Below are 19,904 nucleotides of genomic sequence, written 5' to 3' on the forward strand. Positions count from 1 at the left end.
TGCTGCAAAAAATTGCGAATTCTGTGTGCCTGTTATATATTTTGTGCGACCTGACACACCAGCCTCCGTCATCTAGCGCGAAGTCATATGAGCAGCAGTCGTCGTCGTTCTTGCGACCGGCTGGCTGGAAAGGTGACAGACGCTGCGATCTAACGTTGCCAGACCCACTCGGCCCAACTACTTTGTTTTGATGTACTGTATTAGCAATGGCACGGGGATATAAAGCTCGAACGACATTGCACAAGCTAGATACAACTCGACAGCTGTTGGCGAATGCGTACTTAACCTCTGCATTAGTCTTTCGCGGGCTGTGTCTAATTCTAGCGACATTTAGCGGAACGCCATCTTGCCCCTAGCCTTACAGTGTCGCACTATGGAATGGCGATTCCCGTAACAAATAGCGAATACAATGAGTATGAACAGCTCTTAACCAGACACGCACAACGACAATTACCAGGTAATCAAACAAATGTCGTTTAGCACGGATGTCAGTCTAACCAGCGATATCGTTCGGCATTGGCCCTCACAGCCGTCCTAACCATAATGACGAAGGAGATGACTACGGATTCGTACTATAAGACGATTCTAATTTGACTTTAGCGGACGGATATAATTAGTACTATATGAACATTAAGTATGAGACCGGAAAGTAACCTTTTAACGGCAGCACCGAACGCAAAACCTAGAAGATTTCATTTGATCTTTGTTGCAGCCTTTATAGAGGACCTCACGATGAAGCCGCTAACTGAAAGTATTCATTTAGCATATCGAGTTCGAATTCGCAAATAGAAAAATCCTTGAACATATGTTACCAGATAACCGAATGGCAACAACGGAAGGAAAGCTATATCCACTGAGCTTCATTTAATGCTACTCTGCTATATTTTCTAATATAACTTAAAACGACTTCAATCGTTCCGCATAAAGCTGAGCTAAGTTGGTACAACTTTTCTGTGCATGATTTACCGCCAGGCCATGGACGTTTCGTGAGGAGAGAGATGGCGGTATTTTGTTGTTCTTTATTTATATAGGATCAAAATCATTTTGCAGTTGTCCTAACGTATTGCAGGTTTCCTAAAATAAGCGAATTGTTCAGGTCGTTTTATAATCCTATTATGCAGTTATTCAATTATCAGCGCGATAGCATATGGGTAATATACACACACACACTTATTACCATTAGTTAATCTTCATATATAGTTAGCTTATGCAAGTATTTGTGCTTGGCCCTAAAATTTTGCATAGTATTGTATAAAGTGAAAAGTTCCTCCATGGGAAATGGTGTATAGATCAACTGTCTAACTTGTGGATCTACGACAAGCGAATCGAAATGATTAAAGTTCTGTTTCCGCTATGTATTTCCCAAGGAGCCGAACATGGGTCCCAATTTCAAGATGTTCGACGTGGCTGTCGAACTCGATCAAAGGAACGCTTTAACCGTTAAACTGTCCGTCTTTATCGGTTCTAAGCGCGAGTCTTTATTTGGAAAGCTCACAATCTCTTGTTCTGCTAGGATCAGTTTCGCTTGAAATCGGCCCATCCATAGTCGAGTTAGCTGGCTCCCGTTTCCTACAGACACCCGTAGAAACTCGAGTCATACGAAATGAAATCAAATATTGACGCCGATCCTTTAGGACTCGTTCAGCCATTGATAACACAATTTTAGCCATTGTTTTCCCTTGAGTGTAACCAGGACCGTGGCGAATAGTTAAGGGAATTTTAAACCATACCTCTGAGTTTATAAAATCAATAGTGAATCTTCGGAGTAAAACAGAAACCTCGGTTCCACGTATTAGAGAACTATCTTCACGTATTAACACTGGCGATGAAAACCAAGATTATAAGGATCATGCAATGCGTACGTCAGATGAGTGTTTTTTGTGCGCAAATTATTTTTCTGTTACCTATAACGAGATCGATAACAAAAATATAATAATGAGATATAGAGCGGTTACTATCGATATGTATTCGCTCGCTGTATGTATTTCAATTGAAATTGCCCGTTTTACAATTGCCTGAGCTAAGCCTGGGATTGAGAAAATTGTAGATTATGATACACATAGTCTAATATCTGCTGGGCCAAAAATTTAGCGGGTTGGTCTTGAATTATATTCATCTATAATACGCACTGTGATATCATTAAAAAGTCACCCTCTTACAGCGCCGCGATAGTCAATACCCATAATCTGCAGATTGTTTCGGGATTCCAATCGTTGCTAGGAGGTAATTTTCAGATGCCTACGATAATGCCGAATACATTTCTATTTTACTCAGCGTTGAAAGTCATGGACAGTATATAGTCCGTGTCTCCTTCTGGGAGACAGATCATTATTTTCCGTAGCAAAATATGTTCTGGCAGGCATAACGATTCCAAAAACGGAAGAATAATCCTTTTTATTACTTGTGTCATGTTTAAAGCAGCCCATAATCCAGGTCTCGACCCTTTTCAAGCGTAATAAATGTATCTAGTAGGACATAGGTTCAAGTAAGAGATATCGGCAGCCCGTACCGAAAACTTCTGCAAAAAATGCTCCGACATTTCCTTAACCTTTTCATTTTAATATTCGCCTGAAAAATTATTTTCATCTCGTTCGGGGTTTATGAATTAAGCAAATTTACTATACATGCACTGTAGTATCTGTCGATAATTTGAATCAGTCGTTTAGTTATTTAAACGATCATGCCGACAAGCAAGAAGTCTAGGCATAACTGGCGGCCATATGCTTGGCCATCCCCCTGTGACTGCTATCACTCTCGATTCATTAAGAAAAAAAACTCCTCGCTATCAAAAAATAATGCTCTAAACAGAATATCACCTAGTCGTTTCAGATTTGAATAAGCGTCACGACGAGCTGAAATCTTAGTGTCCCATGTCTGATGCCTTCTGTCAGGTCTGTCTGGCTGTTTGTCAGCTCGAGTGTCGCTGTGGCTACGTATACGAGTTCGTAGCTGCTATCTAACTCGGTGCGTCTGAGCAGCACGTGTCAGTGCATAAGTCTCCAGAGACTTTCTCGTCCTATACTCCTCTTCAGGCAGTGGCGTTTTTTGTCCTCTTCGAGTGCTCCTCATGCCTCCGCTGCAGGTGTTCACGAATGAGCCTCACGTAATGAAACCGCGTGGACTACGCAGGAAGAGAACACGTTGCGTATTACCGTTTCTTTCACTCTACTGCAAGCAATTTATTCGTTCTTCTGCTCTCCGGGATGATCGCAAGGAATCGCAGGACAAGCATAGAAGGGCAAATAAGCAGAATTTGCTTTTTGTCCCTTGACCTTTGACTCACTGTACTCGTGGTCGCCAGTCCGTTGTTGTTATTGTTGTTTTTAGCACATCGCCGTCATCGCCATCATAATCATCACTCTGCTGTCTTCACTTCAGGGGTCTATGACGAGAGTAATTTTGTGCCCCACCGACAGCATCGTATTATGGGGTACTTTTGCTGCCGCTGTTACCGTTGTTACATTATTTAGCTGATAGGGAGAGGCTTAGAGACTGAAGAATGGGAGATTCAGTGGTAATAGGAACAGCAGCGTTAGTGGGCACGCAGAGACGAGATTACTAGTCAATCGTCATCGAGCCGATTATGCACCTTCTTTCTGTTGTATCTTCGAAAATCTTCGCCGCTGGAATCTGTAAACTACATTGCTACGAAGAATAACGTCCGTTGCAATTCAACGAGGAACTTCTCGGGAAAGACAGACTGCTGCTGTCACTGCGCCTCAGAGCCTCCAGTCGCGTACAATGAGCGTCAGATTACGGATAACAAGACACAGGTAGCAGATATCTTTTCTGTCTCTATTCTTCTGCAGCTCCTACATAATTTTTTCTCTTTGGAGGGAGGGAAGCAAGATTGGGTTTGTGTTTGGGCTATGCATGGTTTGGCCCAGTGGATTTCTTTCCACTATTGGTGGTAACGAAACGACGCACTTATATTTCTTGGGCAAATCGACCATTAAAGGAGACACAATATAATATTATTGTAATGTTAATTGTTTTTACTGTCAAAGTGATCTATAAGCATGTAGATGTAAAGAAAATCGGCGTCAGTTCCTGCTAATCCAGCTATTTGTTGCAGACATTGATTAGCTTGCCAGCCTTTGCCGAATAGTTCACTACGCATGTTTGTATATGTACACGCCGTTATAATAGTTATAGATTAACATACAAACCAATGTATCCTAGCGTCATGCGTAAACATCTTAGTTAACGTAAACAAGATTTGCAGTAATTTGGAGACAGCAACGTGGCATTAAAACACTGCGTATTTAATTTTGTGATTTGGTAACATTGGTGGCCGTAGGCAGCAAATAATTAATTATACAGCGGGTAAAGCACTGCTTGTTAACCTCAAAATGCCCAAACTCTTCCTTGTTAAACGTACTTCCATTGAGATTAATAGACGTTTTCTTGATTTGACAGGCCATGCTTTCATGGATGGGGAAGCACTGAAGCGCGTGGGGCTGATCGGCGTCACTACTGCTCCTGCTCTAGCTAGAACCACCGAGACGTACACATAATACTGAAATATGCATGTAAAACCGTATACGTACATGGACGTACAACACCAGCACCAGCAGCAGCAACTGATGTATCCCGTTTCGATAGGTCGACTCTAGCTTGGATCGGCGGAGGTCGTTGTTGCGGCCGAAATCAGCCTTTTTTTAAAGACGTAAGGTCCCCTCTTTGCCACAGTCTGTTACAGAACGTTAAAGGTTCGTCTAATCGTTAACCGCAAAGCTTCTCATTGCGAGAGTCCGCTGCTTTCGGCATTTGGAGCACCATCGCCCCACTGTTGCCCCATTTTGCAACTACCACTCGGAAGCAGACTCAGAAGCAGTTAATGTTTGTACACGATTAGAATCAAGGAATTCGCATCAGGCGATAGCGAACGCTAATCCAAAAGCCCTCGTTGAAGACGATGGTGAGGGAGAGAAATCATTAGTTAATAAGTGCGCAAGTTGGAGAGCCTCTTCCTAACCCAAGGTACTGCCCCGTTGTTGTTACTTTAATTGTCAATGACGCCGCATATTTATGCCGGACCAATAAATTGCTCCATAGCTGCGTCAATTTTTAAAACTCTGCTTTCAGAAGGACTTATCATAAAACAGGTCTCGTGTATGAACAAGCATGTGCAGGCAATAGCAGTCAAAATGAGTAAAGACGGGACAAGTAGTTTTTGGTTGTAGACGCCTGCTGTCCTGAACAGGTCGATTGATCTAGTGTGCACACGAACTACGAGGCAAGATTATAGGTACACCAGTTTTAGCGATTAGATTTGCAAAATACTACTTGTTAGCTTATGATTTAATCCATATAATAACTATTTCAAGTTGAATGACTTGGCTCTATATGTTTTCAAAGGAAGTATAACATACCACTGAGTTACTCATCACCTCTTAAGGATCAAAACTTTTTTATGCAATTAAATAATTGTTTAAATGTCCTGAATAATAATACTGGAAGTTATTATTGTCAATACTATGATCATTTATAGGATTTGTAGGATTATTTATGGTGGACTTAAAGGTAAATATTAGTTGTCGGATCATTGATCAATACGGCACATATCTTGCAGAAATCTACTTTCGCCGATAAAAAAAAACAAAATATCGCGATCATCACGAACTCAAGAAGATATACGGCTTGGCACTCACTGCAGCTCTATTCAATGCAATTCAGTGAATTTAACAGACACCGAATAATACGACTAAATATTTTTGCTCATTTCATTATTTAATTAGACGAGGATTAGGTTATGATCAGCAACAACCCTGTCTTTGCACAGGCAAAATGGCCACGTCCTCATCCTTCTAAGGCCATTAGCTAATGACCCTAACATGTTGCTCGTTTTAGAAAAGTTCAACCTCACCATCGTGTTACAAACAGAACAGCTGCAAGGCAATAATCTTTAAGATATCCTTAAACAGTCGATCTTCAAGGAGAATGAGAACAGACTTTCTATCTCGACAGCTATAACTTCGCCCCCACTGTTTATTATGAACTAAGCTACATATCACTGATTTTCACTGGTTCAAGTAGAAAATAGGTATCGTACATGGTACATTAATCAACACGTTTTTCGTCAAAGTCTCAACGGTGTAAAAACATTGTGTGAATTATGTATTGTTGAATAAATCTTATTCAAGAGATAAAATATATCTATTTGGGACATATTCGATACATAGATATATGTTACCAGCTTGCTTTCGATTCGCTCTCAAAAATGCGCTGAAAGCGTTTACTCAATATAAGTAAACGACTGATCTATACAACGGCCTATTTCTATCTTTTTCAAAAAGGACGCCCACCGTTTAACGGTCGTTTCGGAAGTACTCGGATATACTTCACATGTGAGTGCAATATATCAACGATGACTCAAGTGATCAAACTCGGATCTTGCCTGCGCAGGGGAGTGTGGGTAAAGGTAACTGAACGTATCCGAAAAATAGTGATTCAAACAGCAAAAACCATTTCGAAGTTAACGAGCACCGAAAGAAGACATCTATTTATGATGCTTCACAAAATACTTCTTGCGTAAATGCAATTCAAGCATTTGATTAAGCCTAGACTACTGCTCAAAGTTTAGCGCAAGCTAGCTAACCTTATTACGGAACTTAAACTAATAGCCTTCATTACAGAAGATATAGAAGTAAGCATAAAACGGCGCCGTGACAAGCAGGTAATTGAATTGAAACTTCTTTCAACGAATGCACCTTGCAAAAAGCTGAAACTTTGCAGGCCCTACAGGGGCAGACAGAATCGTTGAGTTGCCAGTAAAAACTGCTGTGCATCAAATATTCAAGTGCTTCAATGTCAATGGGTTTAATAACACTTCGAATGTTTAATTAAAGTATTAACGATTTTTTTTTCTAGTTCTAAACAAGTACGTACGCTGCTCCGAATAGTTTGGATTGTTGTGGGTTGTCATGGCATCGACGGAGAGACTACATACGTCGCAGTTTATTGCATTTGAATACAGACAACGAAATCGTTGTCTGCGGTCGACGTACTTATCGATGTTATTTGGCATAACCAAGTCCGATAGTGTTATTCGAACGCTAGGGTCGGCCAATGGCTTACAGAAGAAAATCTCAGACGGCTTAGGAACCATATGCAATCCAATCAGGCAAGGCTCTAAGGAAAGGTAAGCTCGAAACAGACTCACTAGTCGGGGGGGGGGGGGGGGACACTGCTGGGACGGTGACGACAACGACGACCGCCGGAGATCCCCGCTACCATCCAACAGCATACAGATTGCAGCAGGAGAAGGAACAGCGGCAGCAGGTGAGTACATTATCCCTTCTAAGCCTTTCGCCGTTGATAGTAGTGACTAAGCTAAATCTTGCGTATTTCAACCAAAGTTGCATTCCTCTAGGTGCTGCTGGATACAGAGGGTGGCCATGTCGTGTGCATCCCGGATGAGAAAGGTAGGTAAGCTCTTCCCCTTCAGGATGTCGAAATGCGTGCATTGGGAATTCGTCGATAAACACGCAGACTGCACGATTGTGGATAACGTTTAATTATTGTATGAACACTGATGATTCTTACTGTAAGAGCCAGGGTGCCTTTCCGAGTTCCATAGCATAAAAAGAAAGGTTACGTAAGGTTAGGGCGGAACTTTTCTATTAGGGCATCCCAATCTTAATACTAATAGGGAATAATGAACAAGATGAAACATGAGAAGGGAGTGCATAAAGCTAAGAAAGTAGTCAACAACTATAAATTATCAAAAAATTTCAGGCCACTCTTGGTCAACTATTTTATACCATTTACTTGCTAGCGTATGGAATCGCTGATAAGAGACAAGATCTTCTCTCTGAAATAATGCAAATTATACAATTTTCTATCTATGATCAGTGAACGTAGGTCAATATCCTTGTATGTATATATAATATGAATCTGACGTATCTTTAAATACCAATGCACATACGCATTATTGTCCATAGTCTCATTGAGTCGTTAGCTCTTTCAATTCCATCACACTAGTACATTGTCTGTCTTCTCTCTAAATATGCCAATGGCTTTATTTACGACACCACGAAGATCATAGGAATAGAGTGAGCAATAGACGTTTTCGAAGTAGTATAACACAGCCTAGTCACTTGATCGTTGCCAAAAGCCTAGCCATCAATTTAGTTAAAAGTCTAATTGCCGGCAAGCTAATGTGTACGCTCTTCAAACCACTATCTTTAAACGGTAATTAAATTTCAATTGCGCCTCAGCGGCCAGACCGCTCCAACGCAGGTAATTTTCTTTATCTGGTCTTACAGTTAATCTTATCTTTTCATTTTTCTCCATTAGGTTTCGGGCCATTTTGCAATACACAGTAAACAAATACGTATGGGGGCTGTGAGAGTATGGAATATTCAGCTCCAAAATTATATAAACACAAAACCATTTCTGTACACCTATTGAACTAGTATTTAAACATGGTCCAGCAGCGATGTCTTCTGCAGAACGATAAACATCTACCTTCTTCAGAGAAACCAAATGAAAATTACATGTTACGAATTCTGCAAAAGTATAAAATTGATCTAAAAGTTTCCAGTAAGAGTAGATGTTTAGCTGTTGTTCGGTATAAAGTCTTTTCAAAAAACTTTATCTCTTTGTATGAACCAGATGGCGCTCGTTACCGACGAACATTGCAAAGGAGCTTTAGCATATTTTAGATTCAACGCCACAACGGAAGCAGATTGTAAACAAATTTAAGGAAATGAAGGGTCACAGCTGGAACACATTTTCGGTCAGTGCTTATCTAGCAGCATATGAGAATGGGGGTCCATAAGGTAGAATCCGCCAGTAGCCTGTAAGATTCATGAAGAGTTTCTGCTACGGTAGATTCCAACTGTCTGGAATTACGTTGATGATTACGCAACGCCGCAATTTGCGTTCAGCGATATATGCCTAACATATATCAAATTAAACAAACTCCTCGTATGTTAAGGGGCTTGGTTCCCCATCCAGTAAAATCCACAAGATACGCTAGATACTGATATGCCATTATCACCGCCATAATAGTTTACTTAATATTATTTTCTGTTTACACTACTGTCATATGACATACACATACATATTTTAATAGATGATGGAAAATATGATTTGCGAAAAAAATACACGTTTATTGTTTAGAAGCGCAGGGCAAGCAAAACGACTCTATAACGCTTTTGCCAATCGATTACAAAGCTAGGAATCACGTATAGGTTTGACGTATAGGTAACGCAAAAAACCTTTGATGACTTTTCCTTCAAATGTTGCAGTAAACGGGAATCGTTTAGTTGTCCGAAAAAAAGCTGACTTATTGTGATTGAATCTTCCGTAAATTAAATTACAATGAAAGCCATTCAATTTAGTATATTTGAAGCAGACCCCCTTTCAATATAAGCTTCATTAGCAAATTCCTATCATGCTTCACTTTCAGACTCAAGTAATACAGCGGCGAGTACTTCCGCAGAAATTCGCACTGCTTTCAGGAGCAGAGCTGTAGGCCATAGAAAGCATCGTTTACCATGACTTTTTGAAACTTGACGATTTTATCAAAAAGGAAGACTTTTTTTTTAATCTGAGTAGGTGGACAAGAGATATCTTAGCATTTTCTCAACAAAAGAAAGGCGTTACCCTTCAGCAGAACAACCTTATCGGACGCTTACTGGATGAAAATAACTGAAGACATCATTAGACAACTGGAATGGAAGTCATTATTACATATACTATTTGCCCAACTCTACTCTTCCAATTAGCAGTTATTAAATCCTTAATAATCCATGATGAGAAAGTCTATAAATTAAAAAAACACGATTTATCCTCGATGTTCACTCGTCAGACTAAACATTCCAATTAAAGTGGGCTCATTCTCTGCTTAATCGATGGCAGTGAAACATGCCAAAATAGATCGGTTTTACAATATTTCATATGTGCCCCCTATCGAAGAACTACAGAAAATACTCGTTAGACAATGACGATACAATAAACATACCGGCTTTACGTAACAGCTTAAAAATGTGCGATCATTTGAGGCGTTTTTCTGGTCTTGCGAAGACATGTTTGCTGTGTGCGCTGGCATTTCTGTTGTCAGGCCCTCGAGCGTGAAATGGCAGGCGTGTTTTGCAAACAAGCTCGATTAGATCGAGCGTTGTTATTGGTGCTTTTGATGGTATGGCCATTGTCACCATCGTAACCGACGTCATAGTGGCCTCTGTGCTTGTCTTTCTGGTTTATTCCTCGTCGCTCCTGCAAAAGCTTTTGTGGTTGTATGTTACGCTGCTTACGTTGTTGTTGTTGTTGTTGTTGTTTACTTTTGGTTCGCGTCGAAAACGTTGCTGCTACTAGACCGGTCACCGTCTTCCGAATTGCTTTTATTCGCAGCGAGCTAAAGAATTTCTTCAAGTCCTCAATTGTCGTCGTTGGCCTATGTGTTGACGCTGTAATTTCTACAAATAATGTAGACAGGCTCAGTATTACATGGAATGTTGTTTGTATGAAGATTGGAACTTGCGGACACTTACTAAGTTCAGAACAAATTATCGTACAGTTTACTGTCAAGTTCTGACGGTAAATAGACAAAAGACATGAGCTCTGTTTAAGATCACTGGTCGGATTTGAGATTCGTAGAGAAAAGCTACTGCGACAAACGACTTAAGAAATAAGACAGAGTAACGTGATCGTTTAGCACATTTGTGGATCGGGTCTGTGAACACTGCGTTTTACTAAAATGAAAAACCTTTGAGAGCAGTGATTGCTGATGATAAAATTGTATAGGTAATTCAATAGACTTTGGCAGATGCTAAGAGATTCTAGTTTTATATAAGTGGGAACATGCTGCCATTTCAATAATGCTCCTCGATATCAGTTTTTATTTAAGAAGATTGACGTTAGATTGAATACCTTCGCATAATGTATACTAAATTCGCAAGGAAACATTCTATAGAAATACCGCCAGTAGAATGCCCAACTATCCAATGGATAACGGGCGTCTTTTCTATTTTCTCGTAGCGGCAAAAACAGCATGCGAAGATGTTATCAAAAATAGGTCAACACCGGTTAGTTTTTGTTCGTATTGTTAGACAGAATTAATATATATTATATCTGCTTGAACCTCCTATCTGCTAGGTTCGAAAATACGAGAAGGGCACTGCGGATGGAGCATCAGTTATGTAAAAAACACATCAGACTTTCTCCGAATCGATTGAGTTCGAAGCTTCAACGATCATTCTTTACATAGCTATTTTTTTAACTTGTCGTAACTTGTTAACACCGATATTTACTTAGATTATTATGTACTTGTACTGGCTACTGCTAAAAAAACTAACGTCTACACTAAAATAGTTGGCTAGTGATACGTATTAAAAAAGTCAAAAATAACTTTATATTAGTAATTAACTTAGTAATCATGGCCCGAAGCCATCGCGTAGTTACTATCATTAGCTGTTGAATAATCTGAGAAGTCAGTAAAGGTGTCCCACTTGTAGTAATAAGATAAGAGGATATCCCTCGCACCCTTGTGCTTCTGTCTCTCCCACCTTGCCGTGTTGGAGCATCCAGTACTTCCACTATCTGAAATACCGTCACCGCCTTTACCCACAACTTTTGTTCAGGTTTTACCTTCGTTTGCCCACCTAAATCCACCTCCTCTTGCTCCAATAATCCAACCCTCAGGACCTCGCTCACCTCTTATGTTGAACTCCTTTAATTCTCCTCCATTTCTGCGATTCTAAATCTGTGAGCCTCTCCTCCGTCATTGCCTGATGTTCCCTCTTAGGCTTTGTCCGAACCCACAGCCGCCTCACAATTTCCACCTGTCTCGTCTACAATGCGGCCTCCACCTGCTTCTCGGACCCCCACGTTAAATTATCTGCCATCTCCAGCCGCACTAGCACCCCCGGCGCTCCTTTGATACATCACAAGTTTATTGGCGTCACTACCTTGGGCAATGCCACACCTGTAAACCACGTAACAAGAATAATATAGTTATTCACCAATCTTTATGTTCTACTGAATGCTATGTGGAAGAAGGTCAAAAAGGATACTTACAATTGAAAGTAAAATGGCATCTTGACGTAATTCTTGTATCCTACGGAGAGGCGATTCATAGCTGATATTGATGGCTGTATCTTTTGATATTAATAATTTCGTATTTTTGCTGCCGAAAAAGGCTACGTGTTACTTCAGAAAATTATAGTGTCTAATGTCTTTTTAATGTGCTTCATTATTTTCTATTATGTGTAGGCCACGTAATAATAGACTAACTAAAAGTCCTGTTGCGTTCATCACTAATAATTCCATAGAAATTCCTAGTTTGCACAGAATTTACAACGCGTTACGACTATACGCAATATATTATCACTTCCAAATTACTCTTAAATTATCAGACCGTATTTGTGTGTAATTCCGCCCTCAGTGACCTTCGCTTGTTGGTAATACGTAGCTTTGAGCCTGGTGTGGCAAGATAATAGCCGTTTACGTTGCACCGTGTTCAAAAGAGACTAGTTAATCATTTAGATATCACATACTCTATTTTAAAAGCCATCTATATCTAAGTATATGCGCAACAACCCTAGTCTATTGCGGACAGAGGGTTTTTAGCAAAGAGGTTAAGTACAGAAAATATACTAAAATGGCACTCTTACCGTTATGCGTAATTTTTGCTATAAAGAAAATGTCGGCTAATCATGCTATAGATAGATTTCTTTGGGAAAAACAAACGAACGGATTTCATGAATGTTACAACCTTGCTTGCCAGTTTGCAGGACTTTCCTTCTAACCCCCTGCCATCTTCATCCAAAAATATTTGGTCATCGTAAGCTGGTAGTCACAATCGAAAATTTTTACCCATATTATGCTTTAGTTACGCTAAATAGAACAGTATGTCCTGCTTATCTTCGCAGTCCATATTTACGTAGGTTAAAAAATTAAATTTTTAACCTTCAAGCATTCTCCCAGCATTTATAATTTATACCACCAAAATTTGAAAGGTGCCAGTACGATTCGGTTCGTCAAAAAGCCATATTGTTCTTATATATATCTATATATATATATATATATATATATATATTCTTATATATATAACTACTAATGTATAATTTAATACTACGAGATTATAAGAGAAGATACTAGGCGGCTGGTAATCTAGGCCAGTGATCCGTTTTTATCTGATCCCAGTTTGAGCAGACGGATTCGTAAGTTCGTAAGATTATAAGGTTACCTTACTAACTTCCATCAGCTGCACGAGTTTAGAAGGACTTAGTCAGTATTGGCATTTCATTGATGTTGTTATTATGTGAACTTTATTGCTGTAACGTACCCTCGATACGTTCCTATATGAATCCTGAGCCAATTAATCAGGATTCGTCAGTATACTTCACTCCTAATTGAAGCTAACTGACCCCGTCGCAATAATCGATTGAAATCATCATGCCGGAAATCACATAATATAGTGCCAATCGGAACTTGTATTTTCAGCCATCAAGCAATTATCGCTCGGAAAAAATAAGTTATCCTTAAACAAAACAAGCCAAAAATTCTATCTCAAATAGCCCTTTCGTATCACGGTTACCGTTATAAATACCGGACAACCTCTTCAATTATGGTCAAACTAGTCGCAGCATGCGCCACTGACATAACGGTCGTAAACTAGTTATCCATGTTGGGTTGACGCCATGCCATCTGCGAAATGCACCTCTCGACTTCATGTCTCTATCACATGACTGGTATTTACTTTTTTTTTCGTCCGTAGTAGTAATTCAGGTACCATTGAAAAAATGAAGGATTTAGTACACCGGTTAATACGTTCTTTGTATTGGCAGAGCGTTAATTACAGTTGTTAACGCTGTCGGTGGCTGAAGCTAATACGAATCTTCATTGCACAATCGCCAACCCTTCAAAGCTAGTGTTTCAAACGTTTGGATTAAGGTGTCGACAGCGTAATTTTTTATGGCAAACCGAACGATTGGATCTTGGCAGTTGCTGATAACTCTCGTTGTGCGCTCTCGACTCGGAAGCGTTAATGTCGTGCACATCGGCATCGGAGAGACCGCAATCAGTTGCAGACAGCCCACGCCTGGAGAATGCATTTGTAAGAGATAGTATGATTCGCCTTGTAATCACAGGTACCAATAATCCGGCTACCATTGTTTCCAGAGCTTCAAGCGAATCAAGGTCGCGGTATGGAAAAATCCAGTTACGTGTTCGAATCGTATCAGAAGCAACTGACAAATTAGGAACTGCAGAAGAACCACAATATCCTAAACGTCCCTGAGGACACTGCTGGTGTGCACCGTTGTAATTTAGGGAATCAAGCATGTATCGAAGCCCGGACCTCGAAGCGCCATTTGTTGAGGAGCCTCCTCCAGATGGAATAAAATTGCTTCGTGTTGTTACGTCCGTATGTCGGACTGTGTGCACGTGGTTGTTGGGGGGTCTTATGTTAGTGTATGGAACCGGTCCCGTGTTAGTAACCGGTCCCGTGTTAGGAACCATCCCAGTATGAGGAACCATCCCAGTATGAGGAACCATCCCAGTATAAGGAACCATCCCAGTATAAGGAACCATCCCAGTATAAGGAACCATCCCAGTATAAGGAACCATCCCAGAAAAGGAAGCCATGTCAGTGTAAGGGGCTATTCCGGTGTACGAGGTTGTGCTTGTGTAAGGTACCAATTCGGTAGGGGGTACCGCTGCAGTGTACGGACGTGCTCCGGTACATGGGACCATTCCGGTACACGGAACTACGCCAGTATAAGGGTTCATGCCAGTACATGGGGTCACCCCACCAACCGGGACCAAACCATAATTGGGGGCTGCACCACAACATCTGACAGTAGATTCACACGTGGTTGTGGTTGTAGAAGAGATAACATTGCCGTAAGGAAGTCGAGGAGTATCGTGGAAAGCTCTGCGTTGGTAATAGGGAGGGTATTCCATAAGAATCATACCTCTATTGAGGTCTCTGTCGCGCAATAAGCATCCACGGTAAGCTCTCCAGTTGTAATTCTCAAAGTTCTCCCTTTGTGAACTGTCCCATTGTGGAACTAAGCTTCTTTCAGGCGCTACATTTCTCGGATTGGTTCCATGTGGTTGATAAGGTGCGCTCCATGAGGGCGTTATACTTGTAGGAGATACTGACTCCCTTTGTGGAACGGCGCTTTGTGCAACTGACTCCTTACCAGGCGGTCTCACAGGCCTCGCTTGGGTTCCTTGCAGTTGATCAGGTGCACTCCACGTAGGCATCGTATCTATATCAGGTTCTAGTGCTCTCAACAACGGAATCTGGCTAAGATCTTGATATGGACTGGTATTGTATATGCTAAAACAGTCAGGTGATGTAGGTTCGAGGCGGTGAGTTGGTATTAGCACTAGGGGTATACCATCCGGGCCGATAAACGCTATTCCCATAATACGCTTGGCAACAGGTTTAGTTACCCGCTTGCCATTCGTCTAATGTAGTCACGCAAATTCCGGTGCTTTCAGAGTGTTTGACATCTTCGTTGTTTCAAGTTATTAAGTGTAAATGTACCTGAAATAGTATGGAACATGACACTGACCTAAGAGAGTTAGCGTCTATGCTAGACGTACGCGGACGGAGCGCGAGACATTTAAATAAATATAGTAATGATGTACAATTACTTCTTTGTCATTCCAGATAAAACAATAAGCATTGTACTAAGTTGGTGCATAAGCAATGATATTCATTCTGTTTATTGATTCTTTTTCTAATTTTCCGTTTGCCGGCGGTAGAGCGTACTCCGTGTGGTTCTGCCACTCTGCTGTCGTCTCGTTAGATTTACAAAATTTAACGTTCGGTCCAATGTACAGTTATAGGAGTGTTTGGCCACAGACTACTAATTTCCTATTCGTATTTTACGATGCAGGACAGATGCGGCGTATACAATGATGGCTCAATAGGTTCAACAATGATATCTTCAACCTAAAGGGCGCAATCCATCGATTTTTCAATTCGCCTTGAGCTAGCTTTAAGGAAGTACAAATATTACAGAAGCCTCTATCACTTTAGTTATTATCGTACTCAATTAAATACCTTGGGTTGCTTCTGCAGACGTTGACATTCAAAAAGGTAAAAAAATAAAGCACGCGCTGAAAATTATGTTTTTACTATCCGAAGTACTATGTTTAGGGTTCGTGTTAGCTACCTTTAGCTGTAACCAAAGTGTTATCTTTGTAAATTGGTTTTTCAAGTAAGCACAGAGTAAATTCTCTAAAGCTACTTATGGTCAGATTCTAAAAGCCTACGAACTAAGTTAGTCTTCATAATTTCAACTTATAGATGGTATGCGAATCCACACAATCGATTATTACATCACCGCAGTAACAATACCGTTAGGAAATCAGGCCTATTTTTTTATGCTAAATCTATTCTTGTTCATTTCCCTTTGCCATCTCTTAGTCTTGCTAGGGCTCTATAGGCACCTTGCCTGTAGCCGCCGGAGACCCATCCCGAGTTTGCTAGATGTAAAGGCGTGTTCAAAGATATTTTTACTGGTCAGAAGAACTCGCTTAAACCCGGAATATATTCCGACAAATATGTGGCTCTATAAAGTCGTCAATTAATTGGCTACCGCGGTGGTTGGTGCGGACAGGACGTCGGATTTTACCATTGTGAAGTCTCGGGCTCGATTCCAACCTGAAACTCAGTAATATTTTCAAAATTATTTGGGTTCCTAATATCCGTTCCCTGTGCAATTACTTTTGATCAGCAGAGATTTCATTTCAGCCCCTACTTATTATACATATAACTGATCACTGCTTTTTGGGTTAGGCTTTATCGACGCTAAAAGGCCTGAGCTTTTAAAAAAGATAGTGCGGTGTTTACCTGAGAGTGTTCCTTCCAAATTCTGACGAATAACAGCCGCCGATTATTGGCACCTTTGTGGTCCCGCAACTACTGGGACCTAAAGAAAAGGAACGAGTATTCAGTCCGATGGCATCTCATGGAATTCCGGCCTCTACAATTTGTCAGTTCGAAGTATCTAGCCCTACTGTGATGAATAGCAATCGGTTCGGATCAAAAAACTCGTGAGACAACAATCGAAATTCGTCGGAGTGTTCCGTAATTTTGCTTTACTTCTTCCATAAGGAGGGTCGGAACTTGAATGTGCACTGATGTATAACCTCTCGTTCATTACTTTCATGATTCTTTATGCTAGCTGTGGCTGGTTTTCAGCACAAATGAAAATGTTGTATTGATTAAGTATAATTGGTAACGAAATAAGCAACGAGTTTAGTGGGTGGACAGATGTGAAAAAAACGTTTATTGTTTGTTCCCTACGTCTAAATTGTACATGTTAATAGTTGAGAAATACTAATCGTTGTGCTCGACCACAAAAGTACAAATAGTGGCATCTGAGTAAAGGTCAACCTGGCACCTCGAAATAAAGCCACTGCAGATAATACAACACCGTCAAATGCACCATAGTGCAATATAAGAAAACCATAACCTCGTGCCATTTACACACATGTAGCTTCTATCGAACCGGAAATGGCTGAAAATTAATTTTACTTACGACACTTCTAAAAAGACGTATCAGGCTTAATCCTGGCAAAAACCATAAACCAGATATGTATGTCTTTAGTTCGCAGAGCGAGAGAGATATTTTAGTAATTACTGCAAGGAGTACTAGATTTTTCGACAAATAAATTTACAGAAGGAACATGGCTACTATCGTGTCAAGCATTTTGGATATTTGTTTAGCGTCATAAGAACAGTATCTAGGTTCAATATGGTTTAGACCACATAGATCAAACACTGATATGGACTTTGAAGCACTTGAACGAGAGTGTAACCCACTACAAGCCCCTCTTTTCTATTTAAGACCATAATTATAAACATTGAGCTATTAGCAGTCGATAGAACTAATAATAAAGTACACTTTAATAAAGTACATATTTTTCCGCTTCTGTATTGACATAGATAAGCAACGACAATTAAAAAATTTATCACTTAGGTTAATTACCTTAATATTAAATTCTAGATGTCCTGATTTTTTATATGAAAAAAATTTAAGAAAATATTTACATGGTAGGAACCCGTGGCATTCTAGGAGATTTATTACACATGTAATGCATAGTTTTTACGGGATAAATTCCGTTTCAACCGAAGAAAAGGATTATTGATTCCAGATGGGGAATTTCGTACACAGGTCAGTTTCATATATTCTTTCGATGTGGTAAAATCTTATTCGTAAATAAATTGGATAGATTCCATAGATTTGATTGAAGCAACCAGAGAAACTTCAGCCCCCTCTAACAATGGCCTTCTGCCATCAGCGGGTGATTTTGTTCACGGATGAGGAGTGTATTAGGGCACAGTAAATTTCATTGCAACTAACCAGTACAGGTAAACTGAGCCTAAGTTTTAGTGATAGATATACAATTATTTTTTCGGATGTTGATGAAACTTATTTCACAGGAACGTAACTTGAGATTTCCCGAAATGTTCACAGATGCTATAGGATAGATTCAATCTAACAAATTCTAGCGGCTGATATAACCATTTTCTATTCGTTCACGAAACATTTAATTGCATATCCGTCTGTTACAAACCTTTATTAATATTCTAGTAGCTAATGGATGAATCACCCTCCACTAATGAGAAGTGAGCAAAATGTCACTGGAAAATTAACCAGACTTTGACGTTGAGTACGTAAAATTCGGATTAACTTTGGAACATTCCCACTAGGTCACTGTAGCATTCTACTGTGTTCATTAGCTCACCTGGCACTATTAAGAATATAGGATCGCCGCTAACAGTAGCATCTCGCAAAGATCATCCGTCAATACAACGAAATACAAAATTTACATTCTAAGACGTTTCGGATCTGTGATGTAGCCTGAATTACCGTAATATCTTTGTATTTATAAGTTTGCCAGAGAGCGATCTAACAATATCTTCAGTTACTTGCAGACACGCCAAATTCTGAATAAAAATACCAGACATCCTTTCCCATAATGAGCTGCCTTCAGGGCAGCGTATTATGATCTCGACGCAAATATACAGATCAATGAACCTTGAAAAAGTGAAATTGGCAAATCAACTTGGCAAAATCACTCGGATTCACTAAGCTAAGACCATACCTGTAACAACGATTTGGGATCGTTGTCGTCCTGTTATTATTAGTATCAGGACAAGAGCTTTGTGTAAAGAGACTTCAAAGCAAAATGCACGGTATCTGTATAAGTCGGGCTGATCTGCAGCCATGCATCCCGCATTACCACTGTCTACATGCACCTTCATGTGTGAAAGCGCGCCTCAATGCTGTAATTGATCCAAAAATGCAGGAACTCGGTAGAGAAATTACGTGTGGTCTCTGAACAGTCAACAACTCCAGCAGCGACTTCGCACTAGTCGCCGCAGTGGCGTGCTGCCTGCTTCTGTTACTGCTACAAAATCAACATCAACGCAGACCACCGACCATCCAGCCAGTTCGCCCGCCCGCCTGCCAGCTAACTGGTCGTAATAGGACCTCAACGGATAAATCAGCCTAATGGGCTCGACTAGTTTAACGTTAATGTACTCCATTTGGAAGCGGTCGTGCGTGCTCCACGCAATCTAACAGGAAAAGTCCACTGTGTAGCGCAGGTGCGAGAGTCGGACTACCTTGATGGTGAGTGAGACTGCATCGCAAGCCGTGCCCGTGAACACGCCGATCGCAATAGTACCGCAATACCGACGAGCTAATGTACGGTCCTACTTAGCGTCAGGCTATGAACTTCCCGCTAATCGGCGAACAAAGCAAGCCATCAGCTAAGCAGCAACGACGCGATGTGATAAGTGGAGTGGATGGCTGACCTAACACATCCGAAGAGGTAATGAAAAACGACAAAAAACTACCACCAACGACAGCATCTATTTTATCCGTGTCGTAACATCTGAGCGCGTGCAGTGTGCCCAGATT

General features: G+C 40.5%; 1 protein-coding gene across 1 annotated transcript; it reads right to left on the minus strand.

Moving 5' to 3' along the window:
* Positions 1–15,700: 15,700 nt before the first annotated feature.
* LOC111272316 (uncharacterized) lies at positions 15,701–19,345 on the minus strand. The gene is made up of 3 exons (XM_086973234.1): positions 19,084–19,345; positions 16,823–16,901; positions 15,701–16,633 (listed from the first exon to the last, which is right to left on the minus strand). The coding sequence occupies exons 1-3, from the start codon at positions 19,241–19,243 to the stop codon at positions 16,507–16,509; spliced, it is 366 nt and encodes a 121-aa protein (XP_086829360.1). The 5' UTR covers positions 19,244–19,345; the 3' UTR covers positions 15,701–16,506.
* Between the last annotated feature and the right edge of the window lie 559 nt (positions 19,346–19,904).

The sequence above is a fragment of the Varroa jacobsoni genome, unplaced genomic scaffold (assembly GCF_002532875.2).
Source record: "Varroa jacobsoni isolate VJ856 unplaced genomic scaffold, vjacob_1.0 contig01989, whole genome shotgun sequence".
Taxonomy (NCBI): domain Eukaryota; kingdom Metazoa; phylum Arthropoda; class Arachnida; order Mesostigmata; family Varroidae; genus Varroa; species Varroa jacobsoni.

Excerpts from the sequence above, each read along its gene's own strand:
- LOC111272316 (XM_086973234.1), bottom strand. The coding sequence starts at position 19,243 with ATGAAGGTGCATGTAGACAGTGGTAATGCGGGATGCATGGCTGCAGAT. Across the intron at positions 16,902-19,083 it reads ATCCCAAATCGTTGTTACAG|GTCCCAGTAGTTGCGGGACC; the intron begins GTATGGTCTTAG and ends CCTTTTCTTTAG. Across the intron at positions 16,634-16,822 it reads TTTGGAAGGAACACTCTCAG|GTTGGAATCGAGCCCGAGAC; the intron begins GTAAACACCGCA and ends ACTGAGTTTCAG.